The sequence below is a fragment of the Eretmochelys imbricata genome, chromosome 4 (assembly GCF_965152235.1).
Source record: "Eretmochelys imbricata isolate rEreImb1 chromosome 4, rEreImb1.hap1, whole genome shotgun sequence".
Classification (NCBI taxonomy): Eukaryota; Metazoa; Chordata; order Testudines; family Cheloniidae; genus Eretmochelys; species Eretmochelys imbricata.
This window is the reverse complement of record NC_135575.1, coordinates 60768400-60787494: the sequence shown is the minus strand read 5'-3', so window position 1 is coordinate 60787494 and position 19095 is coordinate 60768400. Positions and strand designations below refer to the sequence as shown.

At 39.5% G+C, this 19095-nt stretch overlaps 1 protein-coding gene across 4 annotated transcripts in view; it reads left to right on the top strand.

Moving 5' to 3' along the window:
- The window catches only part of LRBA (LPS responsive beige-like anchor protein), a 552094-nt gene that overhangs the window by 353796 nt on the left and 179203 nt on the right, over positions 1 to 19095 (top strand). For all 4 annotated transcript variants that reach the window (XM_077815359.1, XM_077815362.1, XM_077815360.1 and 1 more), the window contains 3 exons: positions 3680 to 3782; positions 7548 to 7663; positions 10344 to 10456. In XM_077815359.1, coding sequence (XP_077671485.1) covers positions 3680 to 3782; positions 7548 to 7663; positions 10344 to 10456 — 332 coding nt within the window. The remainder of the gene's footprint in view (positions 1 to 3679; positions 3783 to 7547; positions 7664 to 10343; positions 10457 to 19095) is intronic.

Here is a 19095-nt window from a genome sequence, read left to right as displayed (position 1 = left end):
AGTCTTGTGGGTAAAACATCATAACTCACTTTTTTTTCAAATAAGTTTTTTGCTGCTATTTACAGTCCAAATGCTGAGTTGGCACTTTCTGTACACTTACTTTGCTTAAAGCATGTCTGTGTTCTCATCTGTTGTACTAAAACAGACTATTATTTTCCTGTGGTAGGAAAACAGTTGCTGGTTATGCAGTATTAAGGACAAGGGAATATAAGAACTGCAGTACTAAATGAGACCAGTGGCCAATATTGTCTGACATCCTGTCTTTGTCAGTGGTCAATTCCAGGTCTTTTCAAAGAAATCCCAGAATAGACAATTATGGAATAATCTGCCAGATTTAAATGTCTTAAATAAAAACAAATAATATGTTCAGTGAAACTCTGGATATTCTTCTCATGTATACAAAAATATCTAATCCTTTGCTAAATCCTACCAAGCTCATGGCCTCAATGACAGTTGTGGCAATCCGATTCACAGGTTAATTATTCATTGTGTAAAAACCCAAATCCTTTTATCAGTTTTAAATTTGTTTTTTGCGTGTCTCCTTATCCTTCTGAGGGAGGGTAAACAGTAGTACGTGATTGAATTTTTCTAAGCTAGTCATTATTTTGTATGCCTCTTTTATGTCCGTTTAATTCATCCCCTCTGTGAAGTCAATAGTTCCAGCTTTTCAGCCTCTTTTCATAAAGAGAACTCTTGATTCCTCTAATCATTTTCATCACCAGTCTCTGACACCCTCTCCTCATTTTCAGCTCCCTTTTTTGAGATGGGGTGACTAGAACTGAATACAGATGAAATATATACACTGGACCCTCGCTAGAACACGGGATTTGGGATCCAGGCGCGGTACTGCGTTAACGCGGGGACTGTGTTATAGCAGGGACTGTGTTAAAATGAATCGCAATTAAAGTAATTAAATTTGGGATCCATGGGTGCGACCGTGTTATGTGCAAATTTGTGCTATATAGACATGCGTTCTAGTGAGGGTCCGGTGTAACTGATTCTTCATGTCTTAACATTTTTTTCTCTTGAAACTGTCACTATGCATTGAGCACAGGGTTTGACTGAATTGTCCACAGTGATATCCTGATTTTTATCCTGAGTAATTTTGAATCCAGCAATATTCAACCAAAGAAAAATCATCTCTTAGTGTGTGACCAAACCTAGTCACGTGGGTGACACATTTGGTTTTCATATGCTGCATTTGAATGCTGATTTCAAATCTGGTTTTGCCCTTATAAAGGGACAGTCATACCTACCTGTGCAAAGTGCATTGAAACAGTAGTTTAGTAGACAAGTAAGATTTCCTCAAGACTTCTGCCAATTATACTACCATTTCTGATGCCTTGTACCAGAAGTACTCAACTTTTTCCAAACGAAATACTCCACCTTTCCATTCTCCCTTATTTCTCTGTGCTCCTCTCCACCAATCTAGCCATTACTAGAGTTGGGTGAAATTTTTTGTGCAAATCTATTTTTTTGGCCAAAAAATGCAGATGCAGTTCAACCAAAACAATTTGCTAATCTTGATGTATTTCAATGAGTTGTTTAGGTTGAATTAAAAAAAGAAATTGGAAATGTCAGAATGGTTCATTTTGTCTTTCTGACATGAAAATGGTTTGACCTTTCTGTTTTAGAATTTCATTGTTTTATTTGAAAGCCCTATTTTTGTTTGTGATTAATTCTGTATTTTTCATAAACATAAAAAAAAAAGTTTAGAAACCCTCAAAAACAAAATAAAACATTTAGTCAGACTAAAGGTTTTGTTTATCCCAAAGCAAAATTATTTTTAGCTTTGACATTTTTCTGGAAAAAGGGATTTTTTTTCCCCCATTTTGGGTCAACCCAAAGCAAACTTTTGTTTGTTTATTTTGGCCACCAAAAATTTGATTATTCACACAGCCATGATCCTGATCCTGTTTAGCAATATGGGAAGAGTAAGGTAGGTAATCAGTCACCACCCCAACACCTAATGAGGAGTCACAACCTCCAGGCTGAGAATCCCATACTTAAAGCTGTTTCACAGTCATTTTACAGTATCTGTAGTATCAGCTATAAATTGTGCAGCTGACTTTCAGAAATCTTAACACTTTGTGGGTCCTGCATAGTTCAAGGATTTAGTACTAGAATATGGAGCTTTACATCTCAAAGTCAGCAGTATGAATCTATCCATGTGCCGTGCCATACCATATGATGGCGATTTGATCTATGTGAAATAAGTTGGTCTGTCCAATTCCTGGCAACCTTGCATTCACCTCACAAAAATTACCATCACACAGGTGGAAACATTTTTGGTATTCTAAGCAGACAGGTAAAGAAATAAATTTTGGAGACTGATCTATACTGTCTGACACCTAGAGGTGTAGTTCCTTAAGGTCAGATAATGAGGATCTAGGACCTATGAGGCACCTTCCTATCCCCTAGCTGTGTGGCCTTAGAAAGAAACTGCAGGGAGTAGTCAGCCAGAGACTGAAACTGATAGAACAACTACAGAAACATTTTAAGTAAAGACCATGGGACACTGATGATGTCAACAGATGGCATTCTGTAGGTTTCACTCTCGACATTCTCTCCCCTATGCTGTTTGGCTGTTTACTCCAACTCCTCTCATCCACTTACTCCCCATGTCCTCTCTCCCTTCTTTTGTCTTTCTGTTTGGCTAGTCCCATTCTAACAGAAACCCACCTAAATTATTTAAATAACAAAAAATATTTGTGGCACTAACATGATGTTATATGATGCTATATCATTTCCCCCTACCCTCTATCTGATTTTTTTTTAATTTAGATTAAGATTTGATTAAGTTCTTTGAAACAGGGACTCTGTCTGATTCAGTGTATAAAAGGTGCCTGGCACAATGGAACCTGCTTTCGGTTGGCCTCTTGGTGCTACCTTAAGATATAATAATACATTAGTATGGATTGGTGCCTTGTTCATGTAGTTGGTTTGGGCCAGAGCTGCTTTTTTCCTCCAAGTCCTTTTTGGATCTAAATTGAGCATATGCAAAATGCTTTGCTGGATTGGGGCTATAAATGGGACTCCATGTGGGCATAAATGTCCACCTCTGATGATCTCATTACAGGATCACATAGTTTTTAATTTTTATTTCCATGTGATATCTCAGAAAAGAAGAATTCAATTTCCTGATGAAGGTTTTCCTGAGGAGGTTTAAAAAAAAAAAAAAGGAATGAATGTCTGTTGAAAATCTTTAAATATTTCTTTGGTAATTCCACTTAAGTGGAAAATTAGCTTAAAAAAATAAAAATTCCCAGCAAAAGTCACAGCTGTGTATGATGCACTTACTATACAAACTGTGTATGCTTTTTCTTTTTCCAAGCTGAATCTGGAAATAGAGATGAATAAATATAACTTCAATTATATTCAAATAAAAAATTGCTATAGGTAATGTATGCTCTTATTAGCATGTTAATGCTAATAAGACAGCATTTGCTGAAACTTCTGCTAGTGTTTACAACTAGAAGTAGCTCTAAAAATGCAGTTTTAAAAGTTAAAAAGAAATAACTCATGATGTATAAAAAATTTGACTTACAGTATATTATGGGAAAAGATATTTAATGCTGTATCTTATACTCATGAATTCAACATTATTTTATTGGGCCAGGAAGCCTACTGTAAATGACAGAAAACAATGTCATGTTCTAACTGTTCTGTTTGTTCACAGTTGCTGTCATGTTCAACTTCCCAGACCCAGCAACAGTAAAAAAAGTGGTTAATTGTCTACCACGTGTTGGCATTGGCACTAGCTTTGGGCTACCACAGACCAGGTATTTTACTATGAAAGATATAAGCTACAGTATGATTTTTCTTAATTATCTTCCTTTTTTTAACTAAATGGTTTAAAAACACAAAACAACCCACCTACTGTACACAGTTCTTTCAGTTTAGTTGTACTGCAGAATTTCAAAGGCAGAGCGGAGCTCATCTTTATTATATAATCATATGACCAGAGAGAATGAGTTTTGAGGGCTTTGGATTTCTGTCACATTATGGAGAAAGTTGCCCTCTCACTGGCTAAGACACAGTCACTTTCCCTTTATGCTTGTCAGCTCTGTGAAATGTAGAAATCTGCTTGGAGGATTGATTAGCTTTTGTGGCAGTTTTCAATTATGTTAGGTTGACTGAGACATCCTTCAACTCTCCACGACACCTCAGCCTAGCTGAAAATGGCAGTTTCTCATCAGTAGGAAACTATACAACTGTATAGAAGTGGATGAGTTGAAGAAAGACTGAGGTAGTCATTTGGTGCACTTGCATTTGGTGCAACTCTGGAGGCCAAAGTTCAAACTTTACCTTAGGTTACAGGTGAAGTGAATTTGGTGATTTCAGGCTATTTGTCTGCATCCTAAAACTGCTCCAGAATCTGCCCAATTGACCTTTTAGAAGGGGCTAGGCCTGGGTTATCAAGAATGTTCTGAATGAAACAAAGGGGCACGATCCCTTGTCCATTCAATTAAATGGGAATTGGATTAGGTCCCAAGTAAGTGGTTCCATCATCTGCTTACAGGTGTATTTAGTCATAATCAGTTATTTTACTCCATCACTTTCAATGAGTAAACTTTAGAAAAAAAAAAAGACTTTCTAAGAATTTTCTTAAGAAATGGCAATATTGAATTAATTGTATCACTGTTCTTTCTTCAAATTTAGGAATGCTGTAGTTTTGTTTTGTTTCATGTATGAATGGGAAGAAATGAAGTGGTGATAAATATTTTGGACATGGTTTTCACAGTGATAAGAAAAGGTCCTCCAGTCTCTTAAATCTGATCTGTAACAGTAACAACTGTTATACAGTCATGCTTTAAGGAAAATTAGGAATTAAATTGTGATATTTCATTAAGAATTTGGTTTTTACTGCTTGAAAAATTGAATGTAATGTGTCCACTTTAAAGGTACAATTAGTGCATATGCAGTTGTAATTTAATGTAATACTTTTACTATAACAATATTGATAAAATATAAATTGTTAATAGTTTATCAGTAGCACAAATAAATACGTGAGCCACAGTTATTCTGTTTAACGGGTACTGGAAAAGGCTAATTCTAGATTCTTCTTAAATAATGTACTGCTGGAGTTCGCAGATGTTTTTATTATGAATAGAATAATCTTATGGAATTTCGGGATCAACCCTTCTCTGCTTGATTTATAATTTCCAGGGAATAGTTTTCTATTCTTTCTCAAACTTCAAGAAATCTGGCATCAAACTCCAATAGTTTAATTGCTTGAGTTATTTATGGCTAAATCCCCAAAGTTGCTCAGCATTTAAATCTCAAGAGAGTGGATTTTATAATAAAAGTCCTTTCTTCATCTGATTGTTGTCTTTTGTTCTCAAGGCACTTAGAAACAGACACCAAAAGATGGCTTTATTCTAAGGTGAATTTTTAAAATGCCATATAATAATTTTCTTATTTAATAATCTACCACCTCTATAAATCATGTAGATGTAACACATTTCAACCTCTTGGATTGGTTGAGCTTGCACAACTATAGAGGTTTGTGTTTAACATTCACAAGAATTCAGATCATGGCACATGAAAATATCCAGCTGTCAAATGATTTTTAGTCCTTTGTTCTCTTTAGGTTATAAAACCATGAAAATAAACTTTAGAAATCTCCAAAATAGCAACTGGACCTTCACCAGACAAATCTAACATAGCACTTTAACCATTAAGATAAAACATGCCTACAGTTACATGTTGTTGCATTTTTCAATGTAAATTACATCTGATTTAAGGTCTGTTTTCATTATAGGGAGAATTGCCTTGCAAATGTAAGCGGGGCAATGGTCTCACTATTGTGGGGAACTTTCCTGGCTTCTGCACTACCCCGGGGAGGTGTGCTAGCGAAAGGATCTGAGTCCTCGCTCCCACTTCCTTTACCAAGAGCCTTCCCTGCCCTCGAGGACTCCCCTTCCACTCTCCTGTCTGGCAGAGTCCTTGTAACCCAACAAGGCTGGGCCCAAGATTCCTGGGGGGGCTTGACCCCCAACCTTGCTGTGGTCACCTAAGACGGGGCTAGGATGTCCCCACTCCAGGATACTCTCTCTGCACTGGACACTTCCCTGACCATTACATATGATTTAAATCAAATACAATTTTATTTAATCAACAATTAGTTTAAAAAGGAATAAGGAAAAATGTGAAAGGTTAAAGGAAAACACATCACCCCGCTCTGTGGCAGGGAACATTACGAACAGTGTCTCTGAAATGTCAGGGCAGTTCACAGTCTGTTCCTTGTAGGTCCCAGGCCTCCTCCTCAGGCCCTGGCTGTGCTGCAGGGGTGCTGCGGGTTGGACACTTGCTCCAGTGGTGGCCACATGCTCTCAGTTTCTAAGTGGCAGGACCCTTCTTCCCAATGTCACCCCCACCCTGTTAGGGTTATGATCCCCCTCCAAGCCTGGCCTCCAGAGCCTCTTGGCTGAGGCGTCTCCCTGTGCTGGGCCCACTGCCCAGGGTCCCCCCTCACTCTCTCCAGCTGCTCACCGCACCCGGCTCCGGACTGCTCCAGCCCCAACTCCACTACTCTGTCTCAGCACTGCTGCTGCTCTGCGTCCAGCTCCCTGTGCTGCTTCTCTGGCTCTGTTGCCACAGCTCTCGTCTCAGGACAAGTCTGCTCTGCAGGCTGCTTCTGTGACTCTGCTCCCAGCACTGACCTGCTTCATGGGCTGCTTTTCTGGCCCCTCTGGCTCTGGTTGCTTCAGCTCTCCTCCCAGGGCAAGTCTACTCTCTCTGGGCTGCTTTTCTGATCCCTCTGAATCTGGCACAGCTCTGCTCCCCAGTTCAGCTTGGGCCCCTGCTTTCTCCTTAGCTTGGCCCCACTCTGTCTGACCCAAGCAATTTCAGCTTACATGGAAGACAGGACCCTCCCCACCCCCCCCGGCCTCCTGACTCCCTGGTTAGCCTGCCCGGCCTATCATTCAGGCTGACCTGGAGCTTTGGCCTCTCCCCATTGTACCTGGGGACTGTCAGTCTCAGGGTCCTGATTTCCCATCGACCCTTCCCCTTTTAGTACTGGGAGCTAGCCAACCAAAACATCCCCACTAATGTTAATAAGGGGACAACAGTCCCCTTACACAAAGTGTATTAGAGGGGTCTGATTTGTAAAGCTCTCTAACGTGTTGTGCTATAATTGCCCAGTGTAGAACCTGCTGGTGTACTCTAAAAGGTAACTAGTTCATGTTAACATCAGAAGGCTTTACAAATCATACTCTTCTGGCGCTCTTTAACATGCCGTGTAGACAAGCCCCAAGCCTGTTCTCATCTAGTAATCATAAACTAAAATATGAACAATAGTCTATATGCTATATATGATATAACAATTTAGGTGTACTTATTCTTCCCATAAGAAGAATTTAGGCACTCAAATATTCATATTTCTATATGATCCCTCTCCAAAGTTTCACAGCTATGAAATCCAGAAGTAAAAAGAGTATTCCTCTGTTTTGCAATAAAAGTAGATAGGTACAAAAGAGAGGATTCCAGCCTTCTTAAAAGGTTTCATATTATTTTCTCACTGTAAAGATTTTGTTTTCCAGACGCATCTCTTTGGCTAGTCCACGCCAGATTTTCAAAGCTTCCAATATGACCCAGCGGTGGCAGCACAGAGAAATTTCAAACTTTGAATATCTGATGTTTCTAAACACCATAGCTGGTAATGTACTCCTTCAGTTTTCTACTTCAGAAAGGAAAATATTAGTGGATCAGTTACTGGTAGCACAGTCTCTTCAGGACATGAGGATAATGACTCACTGTTAGATTCACTCCTATGTGTAAACTTTCTAAAAATAGACCTTTTCCCATGCAGCTTATAGATCATATTTTTTTTCAGATTAAAATATTTCAGTGATGATCCAAGTACCCCTAAAATGCATTTTCTTTATAATCAGAGGTAGAAAAATTTACATTGAACTCAACTTGAACAGGGTAGCCGAAAGTGCAGAAGGTCCTGGCAGCAGTGGAAAGGCAGGGAGGAGATAGTGGCCTCTTTACTATTACCATTCTTTTTTCAATACTCTCAAAACTATCTAGCTCTACCTATGACAAAACAGGCTCACCTAATCCCAATGTCTAAACATGACTGCAATCTCCTGTTTGTTGATGAATCATGAACACTCAGTTGGAGAGACTGAATGCTCCCATGGGCAATAAATGTCATTGTTATTTGGAAAGGGTTTGCCAAGTTCACAACCACTGCAGTCCTGGGAGGCCAATCATCTCCTCCCACAGTTGATTTATTCCTCAATCAGGGAGCTGATCTAACCCCTGCTCTAGTGTCTGAAATACTGCTTACCTACGCTTAGTATATGCTTCATTTAGTATATCTCATTCCAGTAGATTCTAGCCAGGACTTAATGCAAGACACTATGCTGAAGTAAGTTGTCAGGGATAAAAGAACCGTACATCATTAGAAGAACACAGGCTGGGACAACTATGTGGAATATTATTTTCCCAAATATCTTGCTCTCAAAGTATTATGAAACTGCTCAATTCTCAATCGCCATTATTTGTGGCTTAGACTACACTGAAAAACCTGCTAGCATAGCCCCAGACCTAGATAGTATGGAAATAATGGCTAGGAATAAACACCTCAACTCCTACAAAGCACATTTCATAAATCAGTCTGTCCTTAGTTAATCGTTGCCTCACAGATGCCAAGATGCTGGCAGCTTTTATAAATAAGAGGATTGAGTTGATTTCATTGCAAGCTTCCCATCCAAATGAGATGAGTTGAACCCTTTCCTAAGGCAAACTAGCTTGGGATCCATGACACAAATTTTTCGCATCCAGTGAATGATTCCATGCACCAGAATCCTTACTGCTGAGGAAAGGGGTTGTAATGAAATATCGAGAGAGCAAAGTGAGGTAGTGATACCTGTTGTTTAACCTAGAAGGAGTAAAAAAGATAATGAACAAAGGGAAGGCTAAACTATTCATGTTTGGGGTAGCAAGGCTCTCTTTACGTTTATTAAACACACACCTACACCCATCAGGCAAGGTGGCATTTCAAAAGGCCTGAATCTGGAGCTTGGCTATGGACCGGGCTGTGCCTGTCTATAAGAATGGGCTCTGGAAGCTCCAATATCCTGACCAATGTACACCTACTCCTTCCCGAGGCAACCTGGAGGTGGTATTGTGTGAAGCATCCCATTCTGCAAGAAAGAGATTAATGAAGTTGAGAGAGTTCATAGAAGAACAAAAATAATTTTCTAGGGACTTTGAAGGGAATGATTAATAAGGAAATAGTAAGAGCTATATACATATTTAAATGTGTAAATATCGTTGGGAAGAATATGTAATGTGGTGTATTTGTGTTATTGTTGGGGTAATGGGATAAAACCAAGAAAAGAAAATTTAGACTGAGTATTAGGAACCATTTCCTGACAATGAGATAGATTAGGCTGTGAAATACTCACCCTGGGAAAGTGGTAGAAACGTGTCACTTGAGACTTTTGAAAGAAGACTGGACAAAACACTAAAAAATGTATTGTTGGAAGGAATCTTACATTGGCAGGAAGATGGTTTGAATTATCTAACTTTTATGATTCAATGAAAAGCAAAGACTATACTTTCATGATATATAAACATAATATCATATCTAAAACTTTGCAATGTATCCATCAAAAAAAGAACTAGAAACAATTTTGGTAGCACATTTTGTTTTCACCAGTTTAGTTCAACTGATGGACTAAATTAAGCACAAATGTAGAAATGAAACTTAAATACTTCAGGCCACATTTTCCAGTCTGTTTTTAAGTGTTCATATGGTCAGTGGAGAATTCCCTTTATTCATGTGAACTTTCTGACGATGGAAAGTTGGTGGATGTGACTTTATCGTGTGCCAGTGTCATGCAGCTCAAAATCTAAGATCTGCACCTCTTCCTTCTCCAGTGCGCCCAAGTGTTGCACAACTGGAATGGAGAATCTGCCACTTTATTTCTATGCACAAAGGTCATTGGCCTTTTCTATTCCTATAGTCAGTTCAGTTTAGAGTAGCCTAGGAGATTAGATTATAGATCTGTACAAAAACCAAAAAATAAAAAGATACATATAAAACCGAATGCATTTAACTGTCACTTTTTATAGCGTGCAAGAGAGTTGACAATTAAAATTGAATGAACTGCAATATTTAAAATGGAATACTGGCAATCCAATAAAACTTTTTCATATCCTTTTCAACAAAGAAAATTCAGACATTGCAATTGTAAAAGATTTATAATAAAAAAGCATTTCTTGTGGTGGTTATCAAATTATATAATAAATCATATCTCCACGGTCAGTATTTTGTTTAACTCTATTGCCTTTAAATAAAGTGGTGTTTCTGTTTTCACCAGGACGTACTTACAATGACTTAAATCAGTATCCCGTATTCCCCTGGGTTATCACTAACTATGAATCAGAAGAGTTGGATCTTACGCTTCCTAGCAACTTCAGGGATTTGTCAAAGGTATTTGTCATCAGAGATGATAAGTTTTCAGTAACTGTCACACTAGCTTACATTTTTTGTACATATCTTTTTCCATGTTTGTGAGATATATTAATACTGTTAAATGCACAACCATTAGCAGAATATCATATTTACTTACAGGTACTGCTAATAGGTAGAGGACCAACTGTGTTTTATGGGAAAATGAGTTATTGGTATGCATAGTTTCCACTGATACCATTTTAAGACTATTTTCAATAGAAGATGCCTTCAGTTATAGAACATACATGCAATTAGTTTGAACATTTTTTTTATGTTAGAAACACAAACAGAGAAAAGCATGGATGGTAAGGACTAAAGATCAGCCAAGTCCATTCATTGTGTTTTTGATGAAAATCCCTTCTTCTTAGTTGGTAGATCCTGTGATGGTGTTATGCCTTAAGTATTTCCTCGGTCACATCCTTATTCCCAGTGTGTAAATAAACTATTTTCTCTGTCCCTTTAGGTGTCCCCTTTAAGTACCATAAGTACCTACTGTAATGAAGCTAACTTTTTTCCTCTCCAGAGACAACTTTGTCAATTCGATATGCCTTTCTTCATACAACTCTTCCTCCATACCCATAAATTAGTCTTGCTGCTTTTTTTGCACTTGATTCAAACTGTTAAGGTATTCTTTCTTAAGTGAACGATGTGGGTACAATATTGCATTTTGCAAAAGTGGTCTCATTAAGCTTTATTCAGTGGAGTCGTTATCTCTCTTGTTTTATACTTGCTCTCTCCATTTATTTCAGCCTCATGGACGATATGATTTATTTGCAACTTCCATACACTAGACCATAACTTCCATATGGTAGTATAGTATCCTAAGCTGGTTTTCTGTGTGTCTTGGTTTCATAGGACTGACTCAAAACATTCTAATTTTATTTAAATTGCTAGTGCATTAGTTTATTGAATGTCTTGGTGAGAGCTAGGTAAAAACCATTCCATTATCCACTGCCCTTCATTCAACAAAGTTTTGTCATGTCTTCAAAAGAATTCTGTCAGATGATTCTGATCATAGCCACTGCTGGATTTACTTGTAGAACAGTTAGTATGGTTTGCTCCCATTATTATATTTAGAAATTTACACTAAGAAGTAAGTATTGAGGGATTCTGTGAGGTCTTACCTTGTGATTTCGTGTGCACATATGAGCATTGCTGGAGTTTCAGCTGGTGAGGTGTGTGTGTGTGTGTTTAAATTCTAATTTTAGCTTGCTGATGTTTATATTCCATAACATTTTTCTAAATGTGAAAGTTTATAGATATTTTTCAGTAAAACTTCTTGGGAAATATTTCTTATATTACTCCTACCTACAATGCCAAAATTATACACTACTGCCAATTTGGAAAAATACTAGCGGGAAAAAATGATGTTCAGTTATGACACTCAGGAGAATGAAATGCAAACTCAGGGATGGATTTAAAATGGCATTCCACAACTTTATTAACATTTTAACTTTAAGCCAGCTCCTTCCCCACCTTCTCATGATCCTAAATTTCAGATATTTACTTGGGTTCAGTGTGCTATTAAAAGCCCTTATGTAATACAAATTATTATAAATAATAACAATGCCATATTAGCAGCATTCAGAGTAGGCCTCTAACTGCTAGGATTTGACTACCTCCTAACCCTCTGTCCTTTGTACAAGGAATGACAGTACACATAAGAGGTGTACTGCTACGAATTAAGGTCTCCTTTTTGTTCCTGGAAGCTAATAGGGTCCAGGAGTTACTACATAGGTTCTTACTCATGTTTACCCTGGGATCTGGTGCCTTTGAGCCTCTGACCTGTACTGGATAGTAGTCAGAAGTTATTCTTCTTCTTTGAGTATTATCCCTATGGGTGCTCCACTGTAGATGTCTGTGTGCCCCTGCGCCTGTAATCAGAGATTTTTGGTAACAGTGTCCCATTGAGCCCGCACATGTGCCCTCCCTCCCTCTGGTCTGCCTCTTAGTACTGCTCGGGGGAACCCAACTCACTTCCTTCTCTAAGCTTTTGGCCTCAGACAGAATGAGAAGTCCTCCCTTCCTTATCTGTGTTATTAGCATAAGTAGTGTTTGTTTTGTTACCTTTGTTCTCCTTAAAAGTAGTTAGGCTAGTGATTATTTTATTTTATTCCTTTGGGATATTATAATTTAAAAAAAAAAAAAAAGAAGCCACCAGCAGACTCCCCCCGGAAAGGCTTGTAAAACGAGCTCCTCTGAGCAACTGGCCAGCCAGAGGCGTTTGCCAGTGTGGCCATCTCGGCACCGATCCAAACACATGGTTCCGAGTAAAAGCGGCCACCTTGGTAGATACCAGCAGCTCTGAAGCAGGCACCCGAAAATGGACCTCTTGCTGTGAGCTCTGCTCTGTGGCACCCTTCTGGTCCCTGGAGAGGGCTTCTGCAGTCATGCTCTGAGGCTGGAAACCCTACTGCCCCTTAAGGAGAGGGGACAATTACCATACCATCTCTAAAAGAGTGACACAGAGAAACCCTTTGGTACCAGGTGCAACAGAACTCCCATCTAGGAAGTGTTCTGCACCGTCCCAACCATTGATACTGACAACATGCTACACACACTCCTCTGTGGTACCACATGAGCCCATGGTAACACACATGCTCTGGATCTCTGGAGACCTGTGGCCTCAGGACCCAGGGAGGGACAATTACCGTACCATCTCTAAAATAGTGGCACCAACAAACTTTCTGTACTGGGCACAGCAAAACTCTCATTTAGGGAGTGCTCTGCCCGACTATCGGTACTGATAACATAACACGGACACTCTGTGGTACCAAATGAACCCATGGTACTGCGTGAGCTCTGGTACCCTGGAGACCTGATGATTAGGGAAGAACCACAATCCCCATTACTTGGTACCAGAACCCCGGTATCGAGCGCATCCCAGCACCCAGAATCGCTCTTGACACCGGGCTGTATGCTTCCAATACCCCAGTCAGCGCCACCTTTACCCTGACGAATCTGACACCGGCCAGGAGGAAATCATTTCTCTGGCCGCTCATCATGGTCCACTACAAGGGTCCTCCCAATTCCATCAACAAACCTACAATCATGCTACGGGCCCCCTGAGGTAAGGCCACCGCCCATGCCTACCTTCCTCCCTCCCTCTCCCCCCCAAGACCATATTGTAATTCTTGGGCGACATACACACATGTCACAATCATCCACAGTATCTCTCGGGGAGAGTCCACCAGATGGTTTGCTACAGCCTGGCTGTCCAGAGCACCTGACTCAGCGCAGGAGAGAGCTTTTTCGGAACAGGAAAAAAGAACCCGAAGAGGACGCTTCCCCTTCAGCACACTTCTCCTCATCTCTCCCAGATGGGGCTGTGCTGCCCACCCCTCATCACTAGGTGAAGATTTTAAGAACTTTCTGGATCTTACCAAGAGGGTGGCAGACGAGCTGCAGATTCCCCTACAGAAGGTGGCAGATACACATCACAAGTTGGTGGAAATTCTTCACAGCACTTTCTCATGTAGAATTGTCCTCTCAATTAATGAAGTGATTCTAGATCCTACCAAACTCATCTGGCAGACACCAGCCTCCATCGCACCAAGCAGCAACAGAGTGTAAAAAAACCAACCAAACAAAACAAAAACAACAACAACAACAACAACAACAAAAAACCCAACAACAAAAACCCTACATCTCTACCCAAAGAGGCAGACTTTGTTTTCAACATCTGCAACCCAACTCCATCATAGTGGATGTGGTTAATGCATGAAGCAAGCAACATAATGCCAAGTCAACTCCATACGATCAGGCTTGGCAAGATGGCATATTCGTCAACAAGATTACAGTTTAGAGTCATAAATTACCAAACTGACATGGCCAAAAGAAATTTTATTAATTATGGGAAACCTAGTGTGTTTCCAGAACATTACTGGAAACAAAAAAAGAACAGATTCAGGCTATTCTTAGAGATGGTCAGTTAGTAGTCAGACTGGTCTTAGAGACAGCACTGGATGTAGCTGTTACAGCTGCCCACCCAGTCTCCATGACAGTGGTACTGAGGCGGGTTGTGGTGTTTTTTTTTTTGTGTTGGCTACTCCTCTCTATATTGCCCAAAGAGCTACAGAATTCCAGTTTGAAGGGCCAAACTCTCTGCAGAGAAGACAGATTTTCTTTCCACATCCTGAAGGATTCTCAGACCACGTTACACTCCTTAGGAATCTACATGGTGGGACAGAAGAGAAGATATACCTCTCAACTGCACCACAGGTCACAATCTTCTCAATACGCACCATCTCAGTGCTGTTATGAGCCACAGTGTAAGAGGACCAGGGCTCAAAAATAGGAACAGTCTGCACTCCAGTCTGTGACATCTCAAACTGCCTCTTATAAGCACTTGAATGAGCTGGTCGAGGGCCTGAATAATGATACCTTACAGCATCAGCTGCCATCTATACACCTGGCACGCCTCTCAGAAGTAACCTTGCCCTACTTCACAGAAGTTAGGACCACCTCTAAAGCAAGGAGATTGATTTCTAGCCCTGAACCTACATTTCTAGCTCCCCTTCTCACAGCCCCCATTGGCCTGGAGCGGCGAACCGTGGCCAGTGGGAGCTGCAATCGGTCGAACCTGCGGATGTGGCAGGTAAACAAACTGGTCCGGCCCATCAGGGACTTTCCCTGAGCAAGCGGCGGACCAGCTTTGAGAACCACTGCTCTATAGGGCTCTGTGGTAGAGAAAGAAGTGAGTGGGGTTAGCCCGTGCAGTGCTAAATAGCCTCGAGGCAGATCACGAGGGAGGGAGGGCACATGCGCGGGCTCAATGGGACACTGCTACCAAAAATCTCCGATTAGAGGCACAGGGGCATACAGACGCCTACAGTGGAGCATCCATAGGGACACACATCTCGAAGAACCATCATTACTGCACAAGGTGAGTAAGTTCCTCTTATGAACTCAATTTATTGAACTTAGTACTTTAAAATTGTTATCTTTTTTATTCCTTATTACTCTAAAACTGGGCCATCAGGGAGCTGCAATGAAGGGAAAGCAACCCACCAGACATCTTGCCAACCTTTTCGGAGGGAAAAATTGCTTCGTGGTACCCAAAACTGGTGATATGGAGTAAAAGGCAGCCATTTTGGGTAGTGGAAACTGGTTAACTTAGTGGGGAAGTTGGAGGAAAAAATGAGAGTTAATTGCAACCTGATTTCTTCAAATGTATATTCATTATGATGAGTTTTAATTATATGGTAAGTGTACAGGAAAAGGAACCAGTCAGTTTATAGCAAAAAGAATCTAAAAAAGGTGAGAGGCACAGGAGAAAATATTTTTAAACATCTTATTTTTCCTTTTATCCTATGTTGTCCTGTTTTAAGTTGTTTAATTAATTAATTGAGTACCGATCTGCTTGAAAATCTCAAGAAAAGTCAGTCTTTGACTACAGATTATGTGCTGTAAATTTAGGGAAGATGCACTCTGTTCTTTGTACAAAACAAATAGGGAGGAATCTTTCAAGTGCAAAACTAAACCATTCTCAATGTAGAGGCAATATTGTGCTGTTATAATATTAATCAATGGAATTGATAAATTTGACTAATTAGCTAACTTAATTTGGCTAACTGTATTCTTTCTTGAAATGTTTGATTGACACATAATCTTACATAGATTTTTATATTTTGACAACTCTTTTGAAGTTAAAGAATCAGTATTTTTGAAGGAATTTTAGTTGTGTAATAAGCGCTTTATTGATGCTTTCTAGATGAAAAACTACCTTAAAATGGAATTGATTATGAGTACATATTAATTGAAGGCTAAAAAATATTACAGGGATGTTGAAATTATTTCAAAACCAACCTGCATAAACCCCAAAAATTGAGATTTAAGGGTATAGTTAAAAGAAATCCAAACATACTGAGGTAAGAAACGCATAGTTAAAGCACTGAAACAAGGTTAATTCTGCACTGTAGTGATGCCATGCAATAATCATGTGATTATGATTAAGCCATTTTAAATATTTTAGATTCCTGATTAAATTGAATTGACTTTTAAAGATGCATTTGATTTTTATCATATTTTCCCTTAATTATATCACTGTAGTGCTCCTGTCCCAGTTTTCCCTGCCAGTGTTGTGAACCTAAGAGCCACTTATGTCAACTGGCAAAGGGCATACTCCACACACTGTTGTCAAAATATTCAGCCAAACAGTGACTTGTAAGGTGTCATGTAAAAACTGGTGGCATCAGAAATATCAAGAATTATAACATTCAAAAACCAGTTGGAGAACACTTCAGTCTCTTTGGTCACTCGATTACAGACCTAAAAGTTGCAATTCTTCAACAAAAAGCTTCAAAAACAGACTCCAACAAGAGACTGCTGAATTGGAATTAATTTGCAAACGGGATACAGTTAATTTAGGCTTGAATAGAGATTGGGAGTGAATGTGTCATTACACAAAGTAAACTATTTCCCCATGTTTATTTCCCCCCTGCAGCCCCCACTGTTTCTCAGACATTCTCGTCAACTGCTGGAAATGTCCCACCTTGATTATCGCTACAAAAGGTTCTCTTCCCCTCCCCCCCACTCTCCTGCTGGTAATAGCTCACTTTAAGTGATCACTCTGGTTACAGTGTGTATGGTAACACCCATTGTTTCATGTTCTCTATGTATATAAATCTCCCCACTTTATTTTCCACTGAATGTATCCGATGAAGTGAGTATAGCTCACGAAAGCTTATGCTCAAATAAATTTGTTAGTCCCTAAGGTGCCACAAGTACTCCTTTTCTTTTTGCGAATACAGACTAGCACAGCTGCTACTCTGAAAGAAATATCATTGTGTAATAGGGTGACCAGATGTCCCGATAAAATCGGGACTGTCCCAATTTTTAGTTCTTTGTCCCGCGTCCCGACCGATGCACAGTCGGGATGCCATTTGTCCTGATATTGCGGCTTTGTCCGCTCCGACGGTGTTTTGTTTGTTTGGGTTTTTTTGCTTCGGTAACTCTGGCTGCTTTTTTTTTTTTGCTTCACTCATGTGTCCCAATACTTTGTCCCTTACATCTGGTCACCCTGTTGTGTGATGTATGTACATGTTGTGAATAAAGTTATGTATATTTTCTGGAGATCTGTTTTGGAAGCAGTTGATAAACAAGCCTGCCCTTGACAAAGGAATGTAGATTTCTGTCTGCCTGGCTTGATTACAAGTGAAGGACAATGAAAAAACATTTATATCTAGAGTAAACAAAGTGGTTAAGCCAATTGCAAAACCAGACTACCTGAGGATGAGGAAGGGACTTGGTGCCTGAACAAGCAGCAGGGGAGTGGATTTTTTTCTAGAGTTACTTTTCAAAGAATACATTTCAAAGGGTTTCTGGACTTTGAAGAAAAGGGACTCTCCTATTATCCATCACAAAGGACAAAGAAATCAGCACCTACTGATTCTGTGAATGGTGGATCCTACTGCCTGAAGGGCTGGACATGCTTGTAGCTTGATGTAAGTGAGAAAGATGCTTAGGGAAAGATTGTAACTTGCTAAAGTTAGACACTAGAAAGTGTGGGTTTTGTTGTTGTTGTTGTTTTTTTGTTAACTATACCTGTCTCTATTTTTCTCTTGCTTAGGATCACTTAAATCTATGTTCTTTATTAATATACTTATTCTTAGTTTTACTATAAAGCATCTCAGTACTGTGTATTAAGGCAAAGTGCGTGTTCTTAGCTGGGCTAACAGGCCTGTGTGTGTGTCTGTATATACTGTATTTTTGGATGCAATGGACTTAATTTCCATGAGTGTCCAGTGGGAGGGACTGGATATTACAGAATGATGTCTAGGGGAACTTGAGAACTAGAGTTCACTGACTGTTACATACAAGGTAAAGTTTAGATAGGCAGAGTCTTGGGGAGTTTGATGGTAAGGTTGACAGAGTATAGTAAGGAGCTGTCATATAGTTTAAGCTCCAGCAATGCCTTCTCTTGCTAAGGTGGAGCAGTGACACAGTGGCTTATTGTTCTGGGTTCCCTGTGGCAAGTGTTACAAGTGTCACCTCAGTCTGCGGTGAAGCCAAGGTAGAAGTGCCATGAGAAACTTTTCAAGCGCTGAGAAGTGACAGCTGGACACTACTCTGTCACTCAGAACTCTGGTTTCAGAGTAGCAGCTGTGTTAGTCTGTATCTGCAAAAAGAAAAGGAGTACTTGTGGCACCTTAGAGACTAACCAATTGATTTGAGCATAAGCTTTCGTGAGCTACAGCTCACTTCATCAGAGCACATGATCAGTCTCTCTCATACCACTGAGTTGTTACAACCAATAGATTATTCTCATGCAAATTAATTACAGAGGAAAAGGTGGTGATTGGTTGAGTTACCTCTGATGCTAGAAAGGCAAATGCAAGAATTACATGAACTTCTCTGTAGCCTATATAATCATAGAAATTGATATCAGTCATTATTAGCTTCTTAATTATAACCTAATTTCTTCAACTATACCATATGCTCAATATTTCTATTAATTTTAACTATATGGAAAATGTCTGTTTTTCCATTAAGATAATTTGGCACAAAGAAAAAACTGGCAAAAATACTAAATTTTTTAAAGGGCCTGGTTTTTAATTAGTCTTTAATTCATAAACTGACAGATTTACTTGTACATTCTCAGAAAATTCATTTTGTAC